We start from the raw sequence: 26,654 nt of genomic DNA, 5'->3' as shown, positions 1-26,654 counted from the left end.
TGCATAATTGTGTTGCTGATTTGCACAAATCCATTCCCTCAGGATGAACATAATAATCGAAAACGAGAGCACAAATGGCCACTTAAATGCCTAAACCCCAACTTGAGTAATTGTGCATGCAAATGCATATGTATTTTTCAAGCACAACTGCATCCTTTCAATCCTGACAATCTGGATTGAAATGGCTTCTATTACCATGATTGTATATGCATTTACACACATAGAATACTGTATCATTTGGACCACAGAGTTTTTTGGCAAACCTCAAAGCAAATTCCTTATTTAGGCTTACATCAGGTTTAAGCAAGAAGGAGCAGTGATAGAATCATACATGCAGCACAGCTAGTCTGGGGAGAATTAGTGTTTGCTAGATATATGCTCTTTAGGAACCAACCATCCTGTTTGAGACTGTACAGGTAAAATTTTGGTTTCAGAGCTGCCACATGTGCTTCTCAAAGATTAATAAAATGCTTAGGGAAAAAACACAAAACAGAAGGGGATTGATTCCACCAAAGTCATTTATTTTCAAGTCACTCTGTAGTTTGCAACATCTGCTGCAGACTTAGTTGCCACAACTTCTGACCAAGGGCAGAAATGGCAATTCCCAACACTGAGGCAACAGGTTCAGATGTTACAAGAGCTGCTTTGCACCAGTCCAAAGGTGGTACAGTAAGCAATGCTTGAAACTAAAAGTAGCTCTTATGGTACTTGGAGACCTACTGTCTTCAGTACACACAACCAGAATTGGTACATATCAGTGGCAAAGCTAGCTAACTATGAATCAACTAGCCCTGAGCTGGGCTTTGCTTTTGACCAGAAACTATGTAAAGGAATGATATACTTGATTAGGACTATTTCTCCTGTTTACAGCAGCAGAGCATTTTTCTTAATATTCTCCTTTTTATTTAAGTTCCCAGCTGTATTAGTGTTACAAGTCTGAAAGCTCAAAGCCATTGATATGGACATGATTTGATTTCGAAGAGTGTACTGGATGGGATTACATACCATTCGTATATCTGTCTAAAAGATAGATCAGGAAGTTGCACAGTTCAAGGGTGCCCTCACCTGCATGTCAAGGAGAGAGACAGAAATTGCTGTGATTTAAACCACTCTTCTTCACTTGAAAACTAGCATTTGCTCAAATTCAGATAACATTTTCCTAAAATATTAAGTTATTCCAAAGTAAACTCTGTGTCTCATGTGTGTTCTGGAGGGAGGAAAACAGCTGTTCTCTCACTGTCTCCACTCTTGGGGTTTCCACCTTCAACCTTTACATGCTTATAATAATCCACTAGACAAGAAAATCAGCTGAAGGTTTGGCTATTCCATGCAAATGGCTCAACCCACAGTCAGCTGTCTTTCCAGAGATCTCAGCCTAATCCTAAAGACGTTATTCTCATCACCTAAAATTATCCAAGGAAATTACATCTTAGTCTTAATCTCCCGTATCTCCTTCTAGCTCACTTTCAGACCTTACATTAGCGCTCTGCTGTCACAGGTATAACCCAGATCTGCTTTACCCAATGTTATATCCACCTAAGCACAGAATCCACTGCTAACTCAAACACAGTACTAGAGATTTCTATGATATAGAACAAGATCTGTGTAGACACTTGGATGAGAAATTACCTTTTTTTTTTTCCACATCACTAGAGCAAGGATTTAAAACCATGATAGTACTCTATAGAAGTGACTGATTAGTGCAATAAACTACATTGCTACATAAGCCTCTTCCCCTGCTTCTCATTCCTAAATGGTATTAAAATAGTTTATGAGTGTTCAGCTGCTCTGCACTTTACATCCTCTTATGTGCCATAACTGTTACGGGGAAGATGGAAAAATCATCACTTTTTTAATATTTGCCTTTTTTTTAATGTTAATGACTTTTTGTTAGCTAACAGACAATGAATACAGGAAATGCTCCTCAAGAAGTAAGTTTTCATTAGTGTTACTACTAGTAGAAGATACCATGGACCAGAGCTAGAACTGGGAACCTAAATTTCTAGTTTAGGCAGTGTTTAGTGGGAGCAAGTGTCTATGAGACAACTGGTATTTCTCTCTTCTTCAAAAGCTGAGCTTATGAACATTTTGGGAGAAAAAAGGAGAAATGTGGAGGACAGAGAAGGGAGATCTACTACTAGACATGCTGCCATGCGATGTACATGGAAAGAATCCTTGCACTCACACTTTGTTATTCCCTGATTTACAAAAAAAATGAAATCCAACAAATACAGCATTACAAGAAGATACTGACCCAATTATGGATTGTTATGTGCACATATTTAGAAACACTTTTACCAATTTGCATTTTATAATATACATATATACAGCAGAGTATAGCATTTCTTCTCCAACTATTATGATAATTATGTCCTTAAGTCCTTGTCATTTGTGGCTGACAAATGAAAGTAATCCAAAAGGTGAATTAAGATCGAGGCTATATTGTTCCCTACCACTTCTTCTCTGTGTTTTGCTTTGCAGATGTGAAAGAGTCCTATAATGGACAATGGAACATATAACCATTTCTATTATATAAGGAAACATCTATTTGTGAAATTCAACAAGCTAGTTCTAAAAGCCCATGGATAACTTGCTCATCTCTATGAAGTTCTGAACACAGTATAATTTCTATAGCATTTTACAGCATAAATCATAACTATTCCCATGCAGAGAAATATCATCATAGTTACCTAAAAGTCCCTTTCAAGGTTACAGTATCATTGAGCTAAGGTGTGTTTAAATACCAACTTCAGAGTTTTGCAGGAAGCACAGACCCAAGGTGCACCATTACTGGAGCTCTCTTACCTGCCAATCTCACCCTCTGACTTTTTTTCCCCCCCTTCCGTAGCTCAAGCCGAGGCCATATGACTTCAAAAGCTCTTCAGTGTTTCTATCCCTTCAAGACTCAAAGCTGCTCTGCAGCATTAAAACTACACTGATTTTTTTTCCCTGACTCCCAGCACTGCTGTCTGTTAAGTTACAGAAGGTTTTGATTTCTCACTCTGTCATAGCAACATTAACTCAATTTTCTTATTTTCATTAACTTGATGCTTCTGTGGGACATTCAGCTGGATTTCTAAATTAGGGTGGCAATTTGCAGAAATCACTGGAGCGAAATTTGTCCATGTAATTACCCCAATTGCATGTACAGTCATATGAACCATGTGCACAGGTGAACAATTCAACTTCTGCTTATCCTCTGTAAGTACATTTTTCTGTACAAATTTTGAAAACATAAGCTTTCAAAGGAAACTAATTTTTGTAGGTAAGCCTTTGTCCCATTTCTACAAACACCATTTACAATTGCCAGTCCATTTCTCCAACCCAAGTCCATCACCTATCTCCTCCGTAGCATTTTGCTGGCGTTTACTCTTACATTTGATTAACAGATTCCATAGAGAGGGGAGGGAAAAGTGAGATTGAAATACAGAAATATGTATAAATGTTAAACATTAGCTAATCCAACACAGATTTTTTTTTAAAAGCAAACTCATGGAGAAGCAGCTTTCAACTTGTGTAACTGTGCTCCAGATTCTTTTATTCATAGGCTTTCAAAATGAATTTCTATGCATATTTCACAGAAAAATGATGTGTTTTAATACTTAAAAGGGAGTAAATGGTCACATAAAACGTGAAATGTCACTTGGAACTCCAGGGATGTCCAGTTCTCAGGGCAAAAGAAATACTGCCTGATTTATGCCACAATGTAACATATGAAGGTATATTACAAGAGACAATAACCTTCATTCCCAGGCAATTTCAGCTTTCCAGGTAGTGTGGATATTGCAGTAAAGTATTGGACATTCTTCATCACATCTATAAAAGTGAAGTTTTTACAATTTCATTCTGTAGACTTCTCTTTTCCTATTCTATGAATAGCACCACCACCTCTGAATCTGTAGCTTCCAATAAGCATTAACTTGGATAAACAGGCTTGATATTGAGAGGGATGACCAAAACAGCCCCTTTACTCATGACATTCGCTCATATCCAAAATATTCCATTTTGGTATCATATTTGATGCCTACCACAATCAGGAAATCATTAAAATCCAAGTCAAACAGTAATAATACTATTTCTCAATGTAGGTTTACCAATGTGGCCAGCTTAGTCAAGGTTTGTAGATATCTTCCTGGAATTTGAAGGAGGTATAAAGTAACTCCAGATTTGAAATGCAATTCTCCAGTTCCTCTGTTGATGAGGCTGAGGTATCCTTCACAAAACATTGGGTAAAGTCACTGCAATGAGATGTTTTCCCTATCCTGGGATACAATACTGAAGGAGAATTGTGGCTACAAACCTCGCACCTCCATGAAGTGCATCGTGTGTCCAGGACTGAGAAACCGGACCAGGCTGTAGCTGAGCCAACATTCCAGCATTCTTTTAGTTCTCACCAATCCTAAAGCAGAGGTTTTGCCACTAATGCATAAGCTCCTAACACAGGACCGGTCTCTCCTTGTCTATCCCTATACAGAGCCTAGCACAGGCACAGTTGTTATGGGAATAACATACCACAAAGAGACTCAAATAAACATGCTAACAAACAGAAGGGATAGTGACACACAATCAAGCTAGCAATAATAATAATAAATTCAACCATCTCATTAACTTCACTCAAACTTGGCTTTGTATAGCAGTCTCCTGGCTCCTGAAAACATCTTCAAAGGAGTGCACACATCTGATTATGAACTCTCATCATTAGTCAGGAAAATAGACATGAATGTAGAACAAAATGATTCATTTCTGAGCTCGTGGAACATCGTGTTCATATCTAATATTCATGCTAACTTGAAAACACAAGGTAGTACCTATCCAAGATGAAATAATTTCCAAGGCTAAAAGCTGAAGCATTTAGTAGTCCAAGACAGTAATATCACTGAGCCCACATAAAGTGATTTTTGTAGTGAAACTCCCAGGTGGCCTTGCATCACCAGCATAAATTGGGTATGAAAGAGTCAAGGGAGATGCACTCAACTCATGGGGTACCTTTACTGTTTAACAGCTTTAAAAGGACTGCACATGCTTTTGCAATTGGAAACTGGAAGACTAATGAAACAAGGGCCATTGCATTAAGATCTTTCCAGTTCTTAACGTGGCCATTAGCTAATTAGTTTTTATGGCCATTTAGAAGACAGACAGTACTATAATCTCCATTCTGTTGGCAACAGAATGAGGTCCCAGACTTTAGAGTTTAACTAATCCAGGACCCTGCCCATATCAGACTTCCCATTGCCAGGGTTTTTTTGTTCTTTACCAAGGCACACAGATACTGGTGCAGTTCTCTGGGCAATTTGTCAAAAATTCGCAGTTGGGTTGGTCTGTTATTGTGTTGGACACTGGGACAAGCACTTATCATGCAATAGATTGAGTGTAATCCCTGGCCCAGACTCCAGGAAGCACATGGGATATGCTGGAAGATTAAAATAATGCAACATAAGAAAAAACTATTTTACTGTGAGAGTGAGGGAGCCCTGGCACAGGCTGCCCAGGGAGGGTGTGCAGTCTCCTTCCTTGGAGATCTTCAAGATTCGCCTGGACACATTCCTATGTGACCTGATCTAGGTTGACCTGCTTCTGCAGGGGGGTTGGACTAGATGATCTCTAAAAGTCCCTCCCAACCCCTATCATTCTATGATAGCAAAGGACTCAAATTTCAGCTTCTGGGGAAACAAAGAAGCAGACAATAAAGCCAACCTCTGCCACCAGTCTCATAGACAATGATATCACACAGGCTTCTGCTTTAGACACCAAGCCACACAATAAATTAGGTGATGATGTTAGAACAACAGCTGGCTGCTAATTAGTCACAGCCCCACCCCCCAGCAGGGTATCAACAAAGTGGCAGAGAACATCTCAAGTAAATTAAATTTTTAAAAATCCTGCTGTAATCACTCCCCCGACAGACCCTTCTCCTTCATCTCCCCTCTCGGCTTTTTATTTATTGTAATTACTTTAGTAATAAGATTTGTTTCCTTGTTATTATATATATTACCAAGCAGAGTAACAACAACACAAAAAATAATAGCTGGGAAGAGTTATGTAGCTTATTTATCTCCTTGGCTGTTATTGGGCCACTGGGTAGAGAGAACGATGAGGAGGTGGGGGCCTGGGAAAAGCAGTAAATAGAAGAGAAAGCATATTCCTCAGGAGCAGAGACGTATGGGGGCATATTTACGAAGGAGGAAACACTGACAATAAGCGAATAGAGCTAATAACTCAGGGGACCCAGCAGCTCTGGCTGATAAAGGAAGGAATAAACAACACTGCGTTGGAAGCGCTGTCAGAAGGGAGTGTCCTGGGGTGCAGCTGTCTGCTGAAGGATGTTTATCACAGAAGGAGAGCCAAGCATGGGCTGATACATCAGCACAGTGCAAAGAGCCTTGGTTGAAATGAGGGCTCCTCCCACAGCACAGGGAGATATTCACAGAAGTGCATGATGCAAGGCCAGACTCTACTTGTGACTCCACCAAGGAACAGCTCCCGGAGATGAGAGGTGAGGAATACTGCAGCTCTGATTTTATCTCTTGCCATGCACACACTAGCCACCGTTTGCTACTTCCCTAAGCTTCCAAATCCATCATTGTCCTTTCAGTGGAAGGGTAACAAAAGCAACACCCAAGACATCAAAGTAGCAAACATCTAAGAAAGCTTCTACTCTGCTTGGGGAAAGTTAGCCCATGCCTCAGACTTCCTAGAGCCACATGCCAAGCCAGTATTGATGCTCCCAGAACTAGCATTCTCCTCTTCTCTTAATCTTGAGGAAAGTATCAATGCATGACAATACACCACCTTATACTTTACAACTCAGAGCACAGCTGTTATTAATGAGTAACGGTTGAACCTTAAACAAAATGATCCTTTATCCAACTATACCTTGGCTTCCACGTACACCTACCCTACTACTTTTAGCATGGTGGTGCCAATTTAGATGCCTGACTTCCGAAAACAACATGGGGGACAAACTCATATGTAGAGTCTGCCAAAGAACTGCATCACAAGAATCCCATGGTACCTCTCTAGGAAAGAGATAAACTCTTCCACGGTATTAATTAATGACAGTCCAAACACACTCCTTTCCCAGCCTTCCCATATCTCTGCACTATTCTTAGAGAAACACACACACACCCCCCATAGATTAGCTAGCGTGGAGAGAGACGGAGTGTGTTTGCAGAGTGCATGGCATCAATTTAGTTATGCAAGGCTAGATTCAGAGAATTAAACTCCTCTTCAATCCTCTGACTACAGAGAAGCAATAAAGAGAAGAAGGGGGAGGAAAGGAGAGACGTCTTCAGTTGTACAGCTTTGTGTGACCTCACCTCAAGATTTAATCCTTGAGGACCAGTTCTGGATCATAAACTAATGCCTGAGACTGGCCATTAGTTTTGGGTTTTTTTTCCTGATCATCTCTGCCTCTTACTGTCTGGAGAACACATCTTGGAAGGCAAGTAAGCATTAATGTAGGAGAATAAAAGAAAATCATATATACAAACAGTACATTTTAGATATAAGAACAAATGCTTTTCTGCTGTTTTTTGAAGGACATGCTTAAGACAAGCAAAGGATTAGACTGCAAAGAATAAGTAGGGGCACATTATTTTTTCACTTTGTAACTTTGGAGAGTGCACAGAGGAAACCTGTACTAGAAGGGATTTTAGGTGACATTTCTATCTTGCCAATCATCAACAATCATCAAAGAAGTAAAACTTTTGTCTACTGGATGTGAAGAGGTGCTGAACAAAGCCCCATAAGTAAAACAGGATGAAATAGTCTAAAAAAAATGGGGGAAATATTCATGGAGAGACAAGAAACCCAGCACCTCACCTGCCTTACCTTTGAGCAGCGAAAAAGATTACTCAGTCTGTGTCGTGGGAGGGCAGGTGCAGGACGGAACAGGGTGTTTTTAAACCAGATAAAGAATAGTCTATGGCTGTAATCCAAAATGCAAATCAGGGTTTCCTCTTCCTAACTGCTACTATGGTTACCCCACAGCTTTGAAGGAATCATGCAGCTTCCAAAAAATTCATCTTCCCCTACTCACCAGCTCCCATCTCCACTGATTGGTTCAATTCATTTATAAAATGCATCAAGTTCTTTTCAATGAAAAGCTTCTTTGATTCAATAGAGGGAGGAGAGAGCAAGAAAAGAACAGACAGAAGAAAAGAAAGAGGAAACGTTAAAAGAAGGTAAAGGGAGAAGGTGGCAAAGCAGGAGTGAGACGTGACCTCAGAAGTGTGATATTGGCCAGTTTGGGATTTGTCAGTCGGAAGAGAATTTCTGAATACACAAAGCACAGAGACACTGCGAGAGCAGTCTGCACGTGAAATATTTTTTAAAAGAAAAATCAGTTCCCCAAGAGCTTCCACTTCTTGCTTGATCAATGATCTTGCAAGGCCGATCATTTTTAATTTAATACCTCTGGGAACTCAGGGGGAAAAAAAAACCCCTCAGCAAACAGGCACAGTTGGCAAGCATCGAGTGTTCCATTCGGCATCATTTGTTACCGTGGCTTATGGTGATATAAATTAGGTTACACTGATGTAATTAATAACCCTAAATTTAGGTGTAGTAAAGAACAATATTTAGATAATAAATGCAGTGTCAGGAGGAGTCCAGCCAAAACCATAAGATGTTGACTATCACATTGTTACCATGATTACAGGTGTGGGAGTGCCAGGTGTGTGTGTATGTGTGTACATAGATGGGTTGCAGATCTGAGTAAATGCTGGGAGAGAGCTGCAGGAACGGGCTGTAGACAGGAGGATACACAGTAGATACAGAAGAAAGCACAGGAGCATATACAAGTTAGCATGCAACTGCACAGGCACACATGAGCACATGCACAACGCAGTGCTCAAAGTGTGATAATGAGTTGATGAGAAAAAGTATGGACAGCAAACTATTCTGTTTCTTTAGAAAAAACTCTTTTCGTGTTGCTATCATTAGGCTTTGTACAAGTTCCCTTACCAAATCTGGCTTTCTGGATTTCACACAATTGTGTCTAATTGACCTAGTTTCAGGGTACAAAGATTTAACTTGAACAGATGAACTTTTTTTTTTAAAGCAATCCAAAGAGTTTCACCAAAGGCTACGCTGTATCAGCCCTCATGAGTCTATAGTTTTCCAAGAACAGTACTTTCTTCATTCTACAAAAGTTAAAAACAAGCTTAGTAGTGAAAATGATAGCAGAGTTAAATGGAAGATAAAATGCTCTCAATATGCATACTTCAGTCTTCGTTTCAAATGGCTCAAAGGCTATAGTATGTCATTGTTCTCTTGGGAAGAAAACTCACCCTGAAGGAAGGGGCAATGACCAAGGTCTCCTAGTCCATTGACAGCAGAGCCTCTTAGATCCTCCAACACTTAACAGAGATTAATTCCTTTTAAAGCTTTCCTATTTTACTATAATTTAGTTTAAAAAGAGGCTAGAGTTATAAGAAATTGTAGCCAGCCATAAGACTAAACAACACTTATTCTTTAAGAATCCAAAAGAGTAAGTTATGCAAAAATAAAGTCAGGACACTTGCTGTTAAGTATATGGCTGTCACTTCAGACTCACATTACTAGTTGTGGAGATTGAGACTATTTTTCCCTTGTAATTAACCTAGGAAGAAACAAGATGAAAATATACAAATAACTGCAACAGGTCAGACCACAGGTCTATATGAGGCAACATCCCATTGCCAGCAGTGGTCAAAAGCAGGTGTCTGGCAGAAAGGTGAACTTTATAAAAAACAGAGTCTATTGTTTAAAATACAGAGCCATTATCAGATCAGATGAATATTATTTGACAAACCCTATACCCGAGTGCTGTTCAGGATGGAGCAAAGCATTCAGCTACCCACAACAACCCATTTGCTTGCTGATTTTCTCTGGATTGAACTAAGTCAAATTAGCTGCAATATTTGTTAGGGATCTATATTTTTACGTGATGACAACCCCTCTTGTACATGCATCACCACTACCTTCATTTAGCACCAGTGACAGGGCTGCAAACCTCTCCATCACTGACAGGAACGGATTCTCAGAGCCTGAAGGGAAAGGGAGGGTGGAGAGCTGCTTCCCAGCTCAGCCACACGTAGCGGGAGCATAATCACATTACTGCAGTCCTATCTGCGTTAGAGGAATATTCTCCACATGTAACTTTCAGATCACATTAACCAAAGCAAATACCGAGGCCCTGATCAGCTTGTTGCTGCATGGGGCTCCCAAAGGGTGATCATACAGTACCCTACTGGGATAAGCACTCTTCTGCTGAGCTGCGCCTGTGGCAGTCAGCCAGCTGGGGAAGGGGCACAGCTGGGCTGCTGTGAGAAATCCTTTGTAGCCAAGCACTGGCATTTGCCTCAGACAGGCAGGGAACCATTACACACACCCCAGCACACAGGGCTGGGGAGGAGGGAGGGTAAGGAAATTGAAAGAACTGCCAACAAAAACAGAATCCAACTCTTTTTTAAAGATACTGCGATACCAAGAAGAAAGCAATAGAGGCACTGAAGCGGAATAAATCCCTGTTTCACAATAAGATCACTGGTTACCACCTGTAGGTATTCCCAGCATTTAGCATAGAGCCAAGATACTAGCTGGCCTGCAGAGTGGATTTGATGAATTCAGCATGGCCAGTTCTCACTGGGGCAAGGTGTGAGAGAACAGCAACTCGTACAGAACTTGGCTGAAAAGAAAAGCAGGTTGAGATGTTGCAAAGGGAACACCAGGCACTCTAGGAGTCTATCTGGGGATACCTGGTGGGACTTCCACAAACAGGATTTGTGAATGCCAGGGCAAATAAGTTGCTTCATAAAATGGGCTGTAAAATGTGTTTTAGAAATGTAAAAGAAAATATTTATCAAATTTCTTCTTACAAGTACTATTGTCAATGATGGGCAATGATAGTCCAGCTTCCTTAGAATCAATTTTTCTCTTCACATTGACTTACCAGAGCATTTAAACCTGGACAAGGTGGAACATTAAGTAGCAAAATAAATCTGTAGGAGCATATTTAAATATTACAGGCCTCAAAGATATTTACCTTTCCAATAGACATTGTTACGTCCATGAAACCACCAGTAAACCTGAGGCCCCAAACAGGAGCGTTTCTTTCAGCGTGGGAGGACACAAGTTTACTAAGAAAGCACATGGGAAGAAACAAGAATAATAGCTGGGTCACAGGAGGCTTCACATAATAAAGGTACATTAATCTAAAGGAATGGTTCTCTCCCACAGGCCTCACAATCAGTAACAGAACTATGGCCAGAGCTATGGCCAAGTCTCTGTCCCACTTCTCCTACTCCACACACAGGGCTTACCATAATTTTCAACTTGTCACCAGATTTAACTGCAGTTTAAGCTCATTTGCACCAGGGAAGGCAAAACACCTTCCTGTGTGACATGAGCTCAGGGAGCACGCTTCATCCAGGTGTCACTGAGAGCCACGTCCTCCCTCCTGAGGGCCCCTTCTCTGCTACATTCACTCCTGACAGCTGGAGGAAAAAAAGGTCAGACATTCCCTCCAGTCTTCCATCTGCTGGAAACTTTAACTAAGTGCAGTGAAATGAAAAAAATAAAAAGGGGGGGAGAAGCCACAACCTTTTTTGTCTTTGCTAGTTGGAAGGATCAAGGAAGCATTTTGTGCCAGCAGAGGTTTTGAATACTCAGGGGCAGCATCCAGCTACTCTGAACAGTCCTCCCAGACTACTGATACACTCATGTCCTGGGGAAAGTAGCAGCCCAAAAGCTAAGACTGTTCATAGTCACAGACTAGAGTCTGTCAGGAAAGCCCAAGCTGCTCTCTGCAGAGCTTCCTGCCCCAAACTGAAGTGAATTAGTTTAGAACCAGACAAAGTCAAGCCCATTGATGCTCAGGATTGTTTTTTTATTTCTGCAGCACTCAATCTGCACAGCCCAACCCAAAAGCAGGTAAGAGAATGTAGTTTAAGAAAAGCTGCTCCTCTGTGCTTTGCTGTGTATTTCAGTGCTTGTCTAAGCTGATCTTTCATCTTTGAGGCATGTTGCGTATTCCACCACAACAAGCTGGGGACACAGTTGTTATCAAGACCTTACTGCCAGGTCGAAACAGACAACTCACAAGCTACCAGTGAGATGTGATCACAGCATCCTGCCCTGCATCAGAGACAGGATTGACAGTGGTTAATTTACACAGCCATTCCACACACAATCAAGTGAACAAAATCCACTGTCACAGAGACATGGGAGGTTTTTTCAAGTGAAGTGCAAGTCTGCTTTATTTTAGTGCACTCTCCAGTCCTTCAAAAGGAATTCCTCTTTCACTGGTTGCACAGCAATATTTATTTCATGCTAATATACTGAGATCAGAGTTGTACTTTTTCTGCTCATGTACAGGAAGAGGGAAGGTAAGTTAGTATGAGTGGGCAGGGATGGTCTAAGGCAAAGAATGCAAAAAGGAATCAGTATTTTCTGAGCTCAGATTCAATATCTCTAAGGAAACATGTGGGAGGGAAGATTGAAAAGGAGGTGGGAGAAGGAGGGAGCTTCACTATATGGAAATATTTCCATGAAAATGTGAAAATTTAATAGATCCCTACTCATCTTCCCCCTCACCAAGCTATACAAAGCATTAATTAAAAGCCAGTTATTCCTAAGCACATCTGTCTTGAAGGTGAAGTCTGCCCTGCTGCTTTAGCAGAATAGACAGACTTTCATTTGTCAAGTAAGATTCTGCTTCTCTGGCACCACTAATACTCCATTCAGGGAACTGTGAGATCTTATGGCCACATACAGTACAGAATCACATACATCTGACAAATGCAGGACAGCACATGGGGCTATATCTCAGATTCACATTTCACAGACGGGATTGATAACAGAATGAATAAAACACCAGGCAGAGGGAATTCTCCTGACCCAAAATACTGAAGACAGGACCCACTAGGTGCACAGGGCTAAAGCCTGCAGGCAAACCCAGCAAAAGCCCAGAATAAATACATGTCACGAACTCACTTGCCATTGATGACTCCGTCAGGATTAAGCATGGGGATTATCTTGAAAATGAAACATTTCCGCAGGAGATCAGCAATAGGATCACTGCTCATAAGGAATTCCAGAGTGCCCTTCATTACCCAACTGGCATTGCTTTCCCCAGGGTGAACACGGGCCGTCAGGAACACGTAAGGACGACTGGCTGCAAAACAAAGCAAAAAAACCCGTACAAAAACAACTCCTAGATGGGACTTCTCTTGAAATGACATCTTTACAAGTGGGTTTTATTCCTTTCTTGAGATAACCACCCCAGATGTATTTTGGGGAAAATGTATCCATAAACAGACCAGATGTTTCCTGAATGCAATATCTGGCAATTGATCCAAGGTTGGATTCTCAGAACCAGCATGTGTCATATTCATCCCTAACTCTTTTGCTTCTTTTCTTCTATGATACCTTATAGGCATTTATGTGAATTATTACTGAGAATTTTGTGTGTGCAAATTACTGCCTCTCAAAATGGCACCAGCCCACTTTCTGACAGTTCTTGAAAAGTATGATCCCATCATATTTCGCTAAGCTTTAAAAGATAGCTAGGAATTATTTCATTTTCTAAGGTCCTGCTCCACTTTCAGTATTTTACCATAAACAACAGAGAACTTTCCAAATTTCTAAGCAGATCTGTCTACCTGTAAGGGCTCCAAAGACATACAAGCTGTCTGATCTTTGTCAGTAACCTGTGGTGTTGGGTCAAAATCATAACTAATCAAGTTAAACTGGTATAATGGAAGAAAATACAGGTATATGTTGACCAGATAAACTGCAGAGGTAGAGTAGTCAAAGCTAACCACCATTTCATATCTATCCAAAGGCAGAAAAATAACAATGCACACACCTAAGGCAGGCTGTTACTTTTAGTGGAAAGACAGTTTTCAAATTAAGTAATATAGACACTCAGATTTTCAGAAGTTGCACTAGAAGAGTTCAGTGGTTTCCAGCAATATATTTGGCATGGGAGATATAAACTGGGGGAATGAGGGTAGAGGAGAGGGTTTACCTTAAAAAAAAAAAACCTCCCTCAGTCATTCTAAAGAGTTCATTGATAAACTCTACCCAATCTGCTCAAAGTAGACTTCTAATTTAATAGAGAAGGTTATCAGATGTGTTATTTGCTGTTCAATTGAAAATGCACCCATATTTGGTCTTCAAAAACCTCTCAGTATATATATGCTTAGAAAAGACCAAGTTTGACAGCAGATTCTTTGAAGTTCCGATCTGTGTGAACTCCACGAGTCATAGAATGGTAGGGTTGGAAGGGACCTTTAGAGATCATCTAGTCAAACCCCCCCCTGCAGAAGCAGGTCAACCTAGACCAGGTCGCATAGGAACATGTCCAAGTGAGTCTTGAAGACCTCCAAGGAAGGAGACTGCACAATCCCTCTGGGCAGCCTGTTCCACTGCTCCTTCACCCTCACAGTAAAAGAGTTTTTTCTTATATTTAAGTGGAATTTTTTGTGTTCCAGCTTCATCCCATTACCCTTTGTCCTATTGCTAGCTACCATAGAAAAAAAAGGATGTCTCAACCTCCTGGCACTCACCATTTAGATATTTGCATATATTAATAAGATCCCCTCCTCAGTCTCTTCTTTTCTAGACTAAACATCCCCAGTTTCTGCAACCTGTCCTCCTATGGAAGATGTTCCAGTCCCCTGATCATAGAAACGGGATTCTTCTGTTTCCTGGCAGAGGGAGACATCTACTAAGTATGGAAAATAAAGGGAAAGGACAAGGCAATTATCTGTCTTAATTATCCTTTTGTGAGCATTCACAATCTAGAGACGTTGTCACAAGTCAACCTGACAGTTTTACTGTGTTGGAAACTGTTATCTGCCATAGCATCACAAAGATGCCAGGATAGGCTTGTCCTGCTCTGTCAGAGCTCAGGCTCTGTTCCCTTGCCTGAATTGAGGGACTCTAACTGACAAGCCTCGGAGTGGTAACAGGACAAAAAACAAACCCAAAGACATCAGATGAGCACCTTTGAAAACAAATGCTGAATTAGCAGGTTACACACCTTCACCCTTTGCTCCCAAATCTGTCCTTCAGTTTCCAAATGTTTTCCAAATGATTAACAGATTAGCATGAAGCAAGGAGGTAGAACATCATGCTGAAAAATGTAGGTGTTATTAGAAAACCCTTTAGCAGTTTCTCTGGCAAAGAAAAGGCGGTGTTGGAGCTGAGAATACAGGTGAAATTTCTCATTCCACAGTCAAATAAGGAATAAGCACTAATTTTTCTCCTTAACTGTGTATTCTGCACAGTATATTCAATTTGTGCATTACAGTACAATTTAGTTACATCCTGCAGGGATGCACTAAGATTTGGAAACAATCCCCCCTCCACATCTCTGTACTTCCATGCTTTCCTCTTAAGCAGTTGGTGGGCACTAGAAGAATGAGCTGCACTCTCAGCTCAGAGAGCTCATACAGAGCAATCATATTCTGGTCCAGTAAAGCAAATGGAGCTCAGTTTCTCAATAGCCATATATTAGTCTTTTATCATCCTTACACTTTACTGTGAGGTTAGTATATTTTGATCAATGTGTGAACATAAGGGCCTAAGGCACTCCTGGATTACAAAAGATTCCTTTAGCTCCTGCAGAACTTCTAGTCATTTTAAGGATTTTTTCCCCCCCCCCAGAATTAGAGGACACAATTTCTAGTCCAGCTAGTTGTGCATTACAATCTACTTTAATAATGCTTTAAAACTGCAACAAGCAAAAACCAGTGTTCACAAAGATATCAGCTGCATTTTGCCACTTCCAAACATCTTCTCTTTCCCATCACCATGATTTAGTGCTGTTATGCAGGCTCATTGCTGAGCTAAACTTATGGGACTGTGCTGTGGTAGCTGGGAATGAGGCTCTTGAGGACTCCTAATGGACAACAGCTGTAAATAGCACAAAGCAAAATGAAACGGGTTCTCTTTTGCAATTGATGAATATGTCTTTAACGACTCTTATCTCTTCTTTATATTAGGAGAGAGCACAACATCTTAGATGAGAGGTTCTTTCCACAATCAAAAGCAGTTTAAAAACCCCAAACCAAACAACTCTAACCAAGGGTTTTCTCATCTCAGAAACCCAGGAAAGTTTGCCATTGTTCTGCTAATTGCAAATAGCATGAGACTAGCAGAGACCCGAGTTCTGTTCCTCCTCTCATCAAAGTCAAGCTTGTGGTACTTAGACTCAATGTCAGAAAAGCTTCTAAAGTTTCCAGATCTTAAAACCCAGGAAATGGAAGACAGAGGAAGAGACCAGAGATAATTTGCATTGTTTCCCTGTGGGTGACACTGGAAAAGCTCAGAACCTGTAGGTCTAGCCAAGGAAATCTCACTATTCCAGTTCAAGCTTCCTTTTGACGCTCCCCTCCTGACAAGCACATCTGCAGCTCTGACATCCCGTCCACAGGAGAGTCATAACTAAGGTATGTACCAGTAAGGAAACCACAAGGCTTGTTAACGGTCTGTTCCCTTCACGGGAGCCATCACCACCAAATCCCATACCCAAATGCTGCACTGCCCCAGCCTGTGCCCAGCATAAAAACTAATGAAGCAGCAAATACAGCAAAGACCTGACTACATGGCTATAAAACTTGCTACCCTTGAAACATCTGGGAGACAGAGATTTAACTCTGTGGCAGGCAGGAGTCACTCAATCCTATGCTTTACAGTGTACACAGTTATTTATCTGCTTTGAAATTATTGTGGTAACCAAGATAAACATTCCAGCAGCGGATAGCAGCACTTGACAGCCATACTCAGCACTCCAACCAGTCAAAATTTCTGCATTCAGTTTGGTTGCTTCACTTTATTCCTGATTTCCAATGCCTCCAACAACAGCAGCCCTGACCAGAACAGACCAGACCACCTCAGTACTATCCAGTATAGCTTACTGGTTTCCACTGGTGCCCAGCTGTTCTTCTCTCTGTGCTATTTCAGAGCCCCCTGTACTACCTCCTGGGCCCTGCTAAACCTATCTTCAAGACACACAACCACATGTTCTCTCATATACATCCTTCCAGGCCCAGGACTGAGCTTAAGTCTCCAAAAACCTCAGGCTAACACTTAGGCAGATCCTCCCCAAGCTCTGGGGAAGCTGCCAGAAAGCTCAGGTTAGTCATTTATCTCTGCAAAGCCCATATGACACATAACCTTCTCTGGGAATGTAAATCATAAAAAGAGAAAGCAGAGGAACCTTTTCATGCTACATAAAGCCTTATCCAACAGATCACATCTCGTTACACTGTGTTACATTTCAACATGCTCAGAATACAACGTGGTACCAACAATACCTGAGGTGAGAGATTAAAGCATCACTGATTCCTCTTGCAAAACTTTGAGCAAAAATCCTTTGAGTAATAATTCTACTAATGTATCACCTACCTCCCATCTCCCCTTCTCTTCTCTCATTTTGACTGTGGATATATGCATGAAAATAAGAGCTTTGTTCTTCCAGTACTGCTAACTTGCTGCTTAATCTCCTGCCTGCTATAAGGATCCTCCTCTAGTGGTGTCATCACCAAGGTTCACTAAGAGGTGACTTTGATGTCACTAATCATGACATCAGTTGGGGAAAGAGCAGCCTGAAAGAAATGAATAAAACCCCATTAACACAGCAGTGTCCCTCATCAAGAGGAGCACAGAAAGGAAATGAAATGCAGTTCCAGATGCCCTGACCTGAGTTGATGTTCTAAATTATTTCAAGCTGAGATTTGAGCCATGCCATTTGTAAAGGGACAGAGATTGAAACAACACAGGGCTAGGATTGTAGAAGGAGTCAAAGAGAATTATATACACAGCATGTGAGAAAATCAACCTAGATCCAGGTCTTGACTGGAATTTTTCTGAGTGTGCTCTGCATACCTCTCCCTTTACCCCAAACCCAGGGCCACTAAGACTTAGAATTACTTTTTTCCCCCTTATGCCTAAATAGAAAACTTTACTATCAGCATTACACAAATCAAATGGTCAAGTTTACCACAGGACATAGTAGACAGAAACCAAGAAAGCTAAACTTGCCCTTCCAACTTATTTAGCTGTGGCCACTACAGGGCATTCTGCAAGTCAAATGATGGATAAACAGGAGAATCATCATGTAGCTCTTCCATGCAAGTCACAGCTGCATCCTGTCTTGGATACATCTGACATGCCCAAGGCTGCTCAGTCACACAAAGCTAGAGAGAAGACAGGATATGGTGCAATGTTCAATGAATATATTGAAGTATGTTTGTAAAAAGCATCAAATACTGAGATCACAGAACACATGAGACCAATCTGAGGCAGAATCTGTGTCAGGAACTTCCCTCCTAAAACTTTTCTACTAGTTGTCAGTCTCTCACCTGCCTTAAGACAGAACAATTTTTAACTCCCCATCTACCACCACCCCAACATTGTTGTCTCCTTGCTGACCCTGCTTTTGGCTAAATGCTCCAAAAGCAGACACATCTTAACACGGAGGGAAAACACGGAGTTTGGCAGAACCAGTTATTGTTTTCCAGAATGATCAATGAGCTGTCCTTTCTTAAATAGGTCTGTATTATATGTATTATTACTATTACCTATGGCAAAGAACTGAACATTACAGATTGCCTCAGCTGTTTGTTCTCTACCTTCATATCTTGGTGAGAGTTTCAGGTTCCAAGTTGCTTGGCAACCTCCCTTTGTGCATGTGTTTTATGAATTCATTCACCTCTGAATCAGAGATGATCAGGGAGCTGAGCATGAGTACACACTGCCCAGCCTTGGCACAGTTTGACACCCTACTATTGCTAGATTTTAACTCCAGGAAATTGATATGCAAGTTGTCAGGCCCTTTTCTGGGGCAGACACGAAAAACCCGAGCTGTGAAGGCAGCAGGAGCCACTACCATTATTTAGCATGACTGAAGCTGAAGGACACCTGCATAAATTAATTCCTGCTCAAATTAAAATGTACCTCTTGGCAAGAGACTGGGGAACAACCAAATCTTATTTTCATAACTTGCACTCGTGGAAAACCAACTATAAGCCTTTATAAGTTGTTTCTAACTAACATCTCTCACCTGAAGTGTGCAGACCTGACATTTTAAGCCACTGCATTATGATTATTGACTATGCCAACTCAACACTCACTGGCATGTCCTCTCTCACTCCACACACACTCTGAGCCTCTCTCTTAATGGTGAGCTTCAAAAGTGAAACCATGTGGCTGTTATAGTGAAGCTAGCTTGCATTTTCCTCTTTCAGGAGCTCGGTCATGAAGCTGTGGAATTCCTCTGCCAGCACAGGAGCATACACATCATCCAGCCCAGCACCTGGGCAGCAGAGTGTTCCCACAAAGCTCTGTCTGCAGAGCTCAGCCTGTTGTGCCAGGTGCAGAGTTCAGAGGACAAGGCCTTCTGCCTGCTGGGTGCCATTGCTCCCTGCTCGAGTTTGCAGAGCTACAGACTCTTTCCTGTGCCAACCCCATGGCCTGTCCTGGTTACTAACATTCCCCAGGGGTTTCTTTTATAGCATGGAGTGGGGCTGGTCTGCCATTGCTCTGGGCCCTGCCATGGTCTCTTCAGGCACTGTCACACAAGCTGCCAGCTCCCATCTGGTCTCTCTGCTCCTCTGAGGTTCCCCAGTCCAGGAAACCACCCTGTGCATCACACTAAAGAGATCTTCCATTGACTGTGCCAGCACCAGAGCCACTCATCTCAGCATATTAGGACCAGTTCTGACTTCACCAGCTGCAGATCTCCCACCCTTGCTCCCAATCCCACAGTGATCTTGTCAGCTGCTGTGACTGGAGCTGCAGGCTCCTGGAGGGTCTTACCACTCCCCTCAGCTCTATTCCCAGAGAATAGAATCAAGAGGGGGGACAGCTGGTTAGGAGGAAGAACTGCCAAGAAGGATGAAGGGATTATAGCAGATCAGTTCATGATGCAAAGCAGTTTCAAAGATGGCAGCTCTCCTGAGACGTACTGAGAAGCATCCTCACAGCTAAGATGAGGAACATTGTTACTTTGCTGTGTTCATCCCAATGGAAAAAAAATATAGCTGCAGTGCTGTGCCCATTGCTGGTCACCATAACTTCAAAATTAATTTGATGAAAACTGAAGGGGTCATTAAGGATGACAAAAGGTCCAGAAGTCATAACTTGCAAAGAAAGATTGGAGAAAATTAGTTTTAAACTCAGAAAGGAAAGATGAACAGAGAGGATGAGATGACCTTTAAATTGCAAAAGGCTGCTATAAAAAGAGATAGCATTCAGTTGTTTTCACTGTCTGTTGGGACTAGGTTGCATAAAAAGAATTACAAGTTGCTGTCTATCACAGGCTAAGCCAATCTTCAGTGACTTGACTGCCTTCACTGGTGTGCCCACACATTTACACTGCCTTCTGCTAGGTCCATATTCACAAAGTCCTCATCAAACCGCTTCTCTAGTGCCCAGAACAGTGTTGATATGAGGTCTATAGCCACACCTTCTAGCTAACCTCTTTAAAAACTTGGTCCAAGATTCCCCTCTAGCCACCTGGAATGACTTCTGCATTCCAAGAGCTGCTGGAATCAGTGTTCCAGGCCACTAGGCACCTCAGCCACTTACTTTCATCTCTTTGATGCAAAGTATCTATTTACTACTTAATGTTAGCCACTTTCAAATATGTTAAACACTAGTCATTAATTATCAGCTAATCAGAAATATTTCATCATGATATTTTGACATCTTTTGGGCTTCTTCCCACGTATAGATCAGAAATATTTATGGAAAGTTCTGTCTTGCCTTCTCTGTTAGTGACAGTTCTAGCACTTTAAGATTGTAACAATATAATTACAAGGATTCTTTTAATTAGTAATTATCTTCCAAAGTCTCTCTATTATCCTTAAGTCTACTGGGTTCTCAATTGCTCTGTATGCACCTTTTGAAAGGGGTGCTAAGCAAACACTCTTATCAGGTCCATGAGTCCTCCCAACAGATTATCTGGCTATGCAGGGAGCTCCAGATTACCTGTCAAAGGCAAGCAAGGATCTATCATCCTCTGCTTCTATAACATGCACTTCACAGCCTTAATTTGTTCCCTGGCAGCAGTGAATTTCAGATACCCAAGTATTTTGTATTACCACAGCCAGACTATCAATCCATGTGTTTTCCAGCCATCATGAGAAAAACGTAGATTGCCTTGCAGAGACACGAGACCACTGAGACATGGTAAATAGAAAGGGATGTATTTTCAAGTTAAGCACATATGTAACTCTCTCACCTTCTGGGTTTTTCATATTAAGAGAACACTGGCCCAAGAACCAGTCAATAGATGATCAGAAGACTGCAAGACACTGAAGCAGAGATCCATCAAAACAGACTGTACAGCATTCTCATTTACTACGATTAGAGAAGTGGCAGCATTGCCCTAAGCTATTCCATGCCTAAAAAGATGCAGGCAGGAGATAAGTGCAGCAGAGACCTACAGGATAACTGCTGTACAGGCAGAATGCAGAGATCCATAGAGCTATGATATCCATGGGCCCTTTCCCGAGAGAAGGATTTAGTCTGAAATTAAATCAGGCAGGAGGAGCAGACTGAAAAAGCATCCTTTGTCATAAAAATATCTCCCTGGGTAATCCACACTGATGGAAAAAGGAAACTCTGATAATTTATGTGACAGTTTAATGGGATTTTGATGACACGTGGTACTTTAGAAAGAATTTGCCCAAATAGGACAGACAGGACTTTAATAAGGCTTCAGCTCCAAAACTACAATATTTTCGCTCCTTGCTTTTACGTTTCATTCTATATATCCACTACTCACAGCCCATTTATCTCATTTGCAAGGCACATTTCAACATTGTAAGAGCAACAACTCTGCACTTCCTAGTTACATCTCTAGCCAGAGAGACCTCTGAGCATCTGATCCCTAAAGGGATCAAGTTGACTTTGCACCTAGAGGGCAGAGCATCACTGAGCTGTGAATTCTGAGGCAGTAGCTGCCCTCTGGCCATGTCCCCAGCTCTGTGGACAGCATTAATAGCTTCTCAGCAGAAATGAAGGGCAGCAGATGGACAGTCTGCAGTAGGAGTTGCTTCCAGAGGAGATGCCCCTAGAGCACACTCCAGGAGTAAATGGCTTTCATGCTGTGAGTGATGCCTCAACCCATATCTCCTGCTTATGAGGAATACAGTCTTTACTCCAATGTAATACCCCCACTACCATCACTTTGGGAACAAGCACAGCAGCAAGAGGAATTGCTTAGAGTACTAAACCAGGGTGAAGCCAGGGTTAATGGGATGAAACTTCACAAAGGAACATTTAGGCTGACTATCAGTGAGTTATATTGAAGAGTCTTCCCTGCAGAGAGGTAGAAGTTAACATTAAAACCACATTGCCCAGAGCACAAGAAGCCAATCTGTACACAACAATCTTGCAGTAGCTGGGGACAGAAATAACCCAACAGGCATTTGTTTTCTTCACTAATTTTGATGGATCTAGTTCCAAAGCCCTTATTTTTTCTGGAAAATCTCCTTCTGGGAACCCAGGCAGGAAAGAAGTGGTAAAAAGGTGTGTGTAGATCTCCATTTTGTCCAGTCTTTCTGTGACCACAGTAGGCTAAGATCATTTTAGGACCTGCGCTGAGGTCTGTGAGCCCAAAAATGGACATGGAAAATGAAGCACTTATGAGTTTTTTTCACCACTGGAAATAATAGACAAATTTAACAGGAAAACAAGTTCTGTTGTGTAGTCCCTCAAGCTGTCCCACTCTACAAAAGACACATTCTATAGTAAAGATCTTTTTGCCCATAAACTGTCTGTACACAGAGATTTAGACCCCATCCAATGCCACCTACAACATAAAGCAATATTTATATTCTTAAATGTGCTGTGCCTTTAAGAAGTTCAGATTCATCTCTGCCTCTGACTTGAGGTCTTCCTCAGGGAATGACTTGTAAGAAATAAAATATATTAAAATGAAGTGCAATCAGAGCCTCTCGTTATCAAAGGGATAAAATATCAATTTTTGTCAAGATAAAAAGCATCACAGATTGGCTCTGATGGGAAAAATTAAATTCTTGGTCTTCACTTGATTTGATATTTATCACTCCATTGCTCCAGAAATATCCTGGCAGGGAATGTTTCTTAAAAATATTACCCTGTATTTCTCCTGTAGTAAGCAAGCTATGAAACTTGTGTGGTTTGTTACATGAAAAATTCAGAGAAAAAGGAGAGAACCCAGACAGGTCTGCAAAAAGCATCTTATAACACTTCACTATTGTCAATGACTTCACAGAGAAGGATCTTCAGCAGGTTCACTTAATCTATGTCATCATTGAATTGATTCTTACATCATTTCTGTCCAACTCTACCCTAAGTTTTAGAGCTGATCCCAAAGGAAATTCTCTCTTTCCACAGACAAGAGATTGATAAGGTAAAACTGTCAGAATTTTGAATAATGAATCTTGTCCTGATGGTAAGTTCTTAGATCAACTCCCCAAACATCTGAGCAAGAGAATGCAAATAGGAAGCAACATGAAAGGTCTTTCAATCAGATTATCATCATAGCGAAACTGGTGTTGTCCCAATGGTCTTCTATCCTGATATAAGTATCATCATTTTTTCATCTTCTAGACTACATGACATGTTGTGCAACAGATAAAAGAGAGTTTTACTAAACTGGAAGTATTTAGCACCTGAACGATGCACAAATATCTTTAAACTAGAAGCCCATCCTACTGTCTGCTCCTAAACTGTACAGCTTCCTGTCCATTTTAGCCTTGACAAGAAGCCTACTTCTATGTAAAGTTTTGCCTTGATAAAAAAAAAATCAAACAAATTGAGAGGCATTAGTACTTTATATCTAAAACACAATAAATGGAACTTCATCTTTTTTTCCTCCTCCAAATTGTTTAGGAGAACTCATGCCAGTTGTATATCTAATATCAGTGGCTGTTCTTAATGTCTCTTCCTCTACTGCCCTCCAGCACTCTAGAAATAACAGTTTTAACATCTTGTGTTCAAGCCTCAGATCAAGAGCTCACATTAGTTGCTTAGGCCATAAGTTTTCCAAGGAAGATAAGAGATGAACTGTGAAGTTCACACCATACTGTTTTCAAAGCACTTCTACTCCTGAAATATCCTAAGTATGAAGAAAGAATCAGGATCTTATAGCATAACCAGAATTCCAAAATACTTGACAGAAAACTAGGTGGCACAAAAACTTGCCACTGCATTAAATAGATAACATGCAGAACTTTCAAACACTATCTGGGGTAAGAGACTAAGCAGCCAGTCTAATGTCAGTACGAAGTTCCTCCCTTCAAATTCCAGTGAAACCATTTGTAATTAATTATGTCATCTTCCTACCTCAATCACTGCAAGGAACAGAACGTCAAGCTAGGAAGACTACTAGTGTGTTTGAGGAAAATTGTTTCTTCTTAGAAATAAGATGCTAGGAAGGTAAGAGAATGGTGCTCTCTTTTCCCACAGGCTGAAACCAAGCACAGGAAAAGGTATTAATGAATAAAGGAGTCAGGCTGCAAAACAGTCTTGGTGGCCCCAGAAGGAACTCCTCCAGAAGTTTCTTTTTAGGCAAATAAACGATGGCTGCTAATCAGCTTGAATTTCTGATGTGTTGTACACCGATTAGTTTCGTGAAGCTGACGCTGCAACACATTTCCTCAGCCCCAGTGCCTTCTGACATTCTCACCCTGTTTCCCAGGCAGAGCTTTGAACTTTTCCAAGTGACACTACCACAGAATCCTTCCATCAAGCTCAAGCTTTAAAGCCTGTACAATCCACAGCATGAGCTCCTCTCTCTTACTTGCTCTAAGCAGCACTCTTCTCAAAACTATTATATTTCAGAGCATTTACTACCACTTCATCTTCTGCTCTGTAAACCATCAGAATGCTTTTAAAAGAAACACATTTAAATAAAAGAAAATCCCTGTAAATCATGGTCATGACAGGCTAATGGGTAGCATTGCAAAGATGATTTATCTTCCTGCTATATCTAACAAAGCTTCTTATGCTAATACCTTGTTTTCAAAATATGAAGAGACTTCTAACTGATGTTTTCTAACTGCAAGAATATAGAGGAAATGAAAAATACCTTACATCAAAAATAACCTTCACCTGCCATCTAACATCCCCATGAACTCAAAATCAAAAGATCTCCTTTAATTGTGTTTTCTGTATTATTTAGCGTGCTTCCTTCATGGATAAAGAAACCAACTATTCAATCTCCCTGCCTGTTTGTAATCCAAATTTATTTTAGAGTTTGCTTGCATTAGCTGCATGCTTTAATTTTGTTTATTTTATTTGATTTCTGTCTATTAAATTACATTAGAGGCAGGTTAGATGGCCTCATGGGGAGCATCTCACCAGCATTACTCTTTGTGCAAACAGCAATTATTTTATCTGAGCTGAGCCTAATTTCAAGTTATATCTTGATAGGCTGACAAATAAGGTCACAGTATCTGCATTGCAAGTGATACCCCAACTGGTAGGAAAGACCTTTGACAAGCTAGATGGTGAGTCCTGGGAGCATTCTGATTAAAAGGATATGATGTAGTGTATGAAATTCAGCAGCAAGTCGTCACTTGTGAGCAGTAGCATTGTTTCAAGTCTATCTACAGACATTCTGCATAGCTTGCGGGCCCATTACCTACGCCAGCACAGAGACTATAAGCATGTCACAACATTTTTAATGCTCTTTTACAGTTAGTGTTAAACACTGAGAGAACAAGGACAGTGGAGGCACCACAGTCACTGAGATCCCATAGTCCTTCATCTGTCTCTTGCTTATTCTTTTGCCTCTGGCCAGTTGCTCTCTGTGAAGAACAATTCCCATGTGTTGAGTTCTGCCTCACAGTGACCCTGTAGCTGTTGTTTTTGTGCCCTTTCAAAATGCTTGCAAAACTGTTACAGAAGGAGTTTGGCATCTGGAAGCTGTGACAGACACGGTATGACCTGATTCATAAAACATAACTAAACAGCTTGGGCTGCCAGAGGCCAGGATTTACAGGACGGCGTTTCAAGAACAGCGTTCAATGCCTGCTCTACCAAATGCACTTTCCTATTCTACTGCAATACAAATTCCCAAGCTGTGTTAGGGTGACCCACAGCACTATGAAGTGTACAGAGCAGTTGAGGCACTAATCTTGTTAGAGCCTACCCTACCCAGTGCTGGGCAGGCAGGGGAAGGAATGACCCTGGCTCTGGGTACACCATTTACAGGAGGCTATAGGGAGAGGGAGCACTGCAAAAAAAAACAAGACAAGACATTATCTTTCAGAAATTCCTCCTGCACAGCAATCACAAAGGAAAAAAAAAAACAAGTCACAGTTTCTACTGCATTATCTGCTACAGACTCATTTTTACAGTAAAAGCTTCCCTGCATTTGTAGCCTGACCTACAAGGAATTTAAGGACTTCCTACTCTCCTGTCAGACTACTTTTTTGGCATCTCGACTTCCAGTCTTCTGTTAGATGCTCGCACCATGGGACTTAAAACATCCTTTGGGAGATCTGTCAAAGTCATTCTAATGCCAATAATAATAAATTCCATCTCATCTTCTCTTGAAACACTTCACAGACTGAGGATTACATGTTTCAAGGGTATTCCAAGTTAAGCAAACAGGGATTTACCAAAAAATCAAGTTACCCAAAGATAAAATACAAATCCGGTAGAGA

At 41.1% G+C, this 26,654-nt stretch overlaps 1 protein-coding gene across 1 annotated transcript in view; it reads right to left on the bottom strand.

Annotated features, from left to right (window-relative positions):
- AGBL1 (AGBL carboxypeptidase 1) overlaps positions 1–26,654 on the bottom strand; it is a 272,145-nt gene that overhangs the window by 163,893 nt on the left and 81,598 nt on the right. Inside the window, exon 18 of the mRNA XM_061999859.1 lies at positions 12,976–13,156. Coding sequence (XP_061855843.1) covers positions 12,976–13,156 — 181 coding nt within the window. The remainder of the gene's footprint in view (positions 1–12,975; positions 13,157–26,654) is intronic.

The sequence above is a fragment of the Colius striatus genome, chromosome 7 (assembly GCF_028858725.1).
Source record: "Colius striatus isolate bColStr4 chromosome 7, bColStr4.1.hap1, whole genome shotgun sequence".
Lineage (NCBI taxonomy): Eukaryota > Metazoa > Chordata > Aves > Coliiformes > Coliidae > Colius > Colius striatus.
The sequence above is the reverse complement of the archived record's forward strand: the minus strand, read 5'-3'. Positions and strand labels throughout refer to the sequence as shown.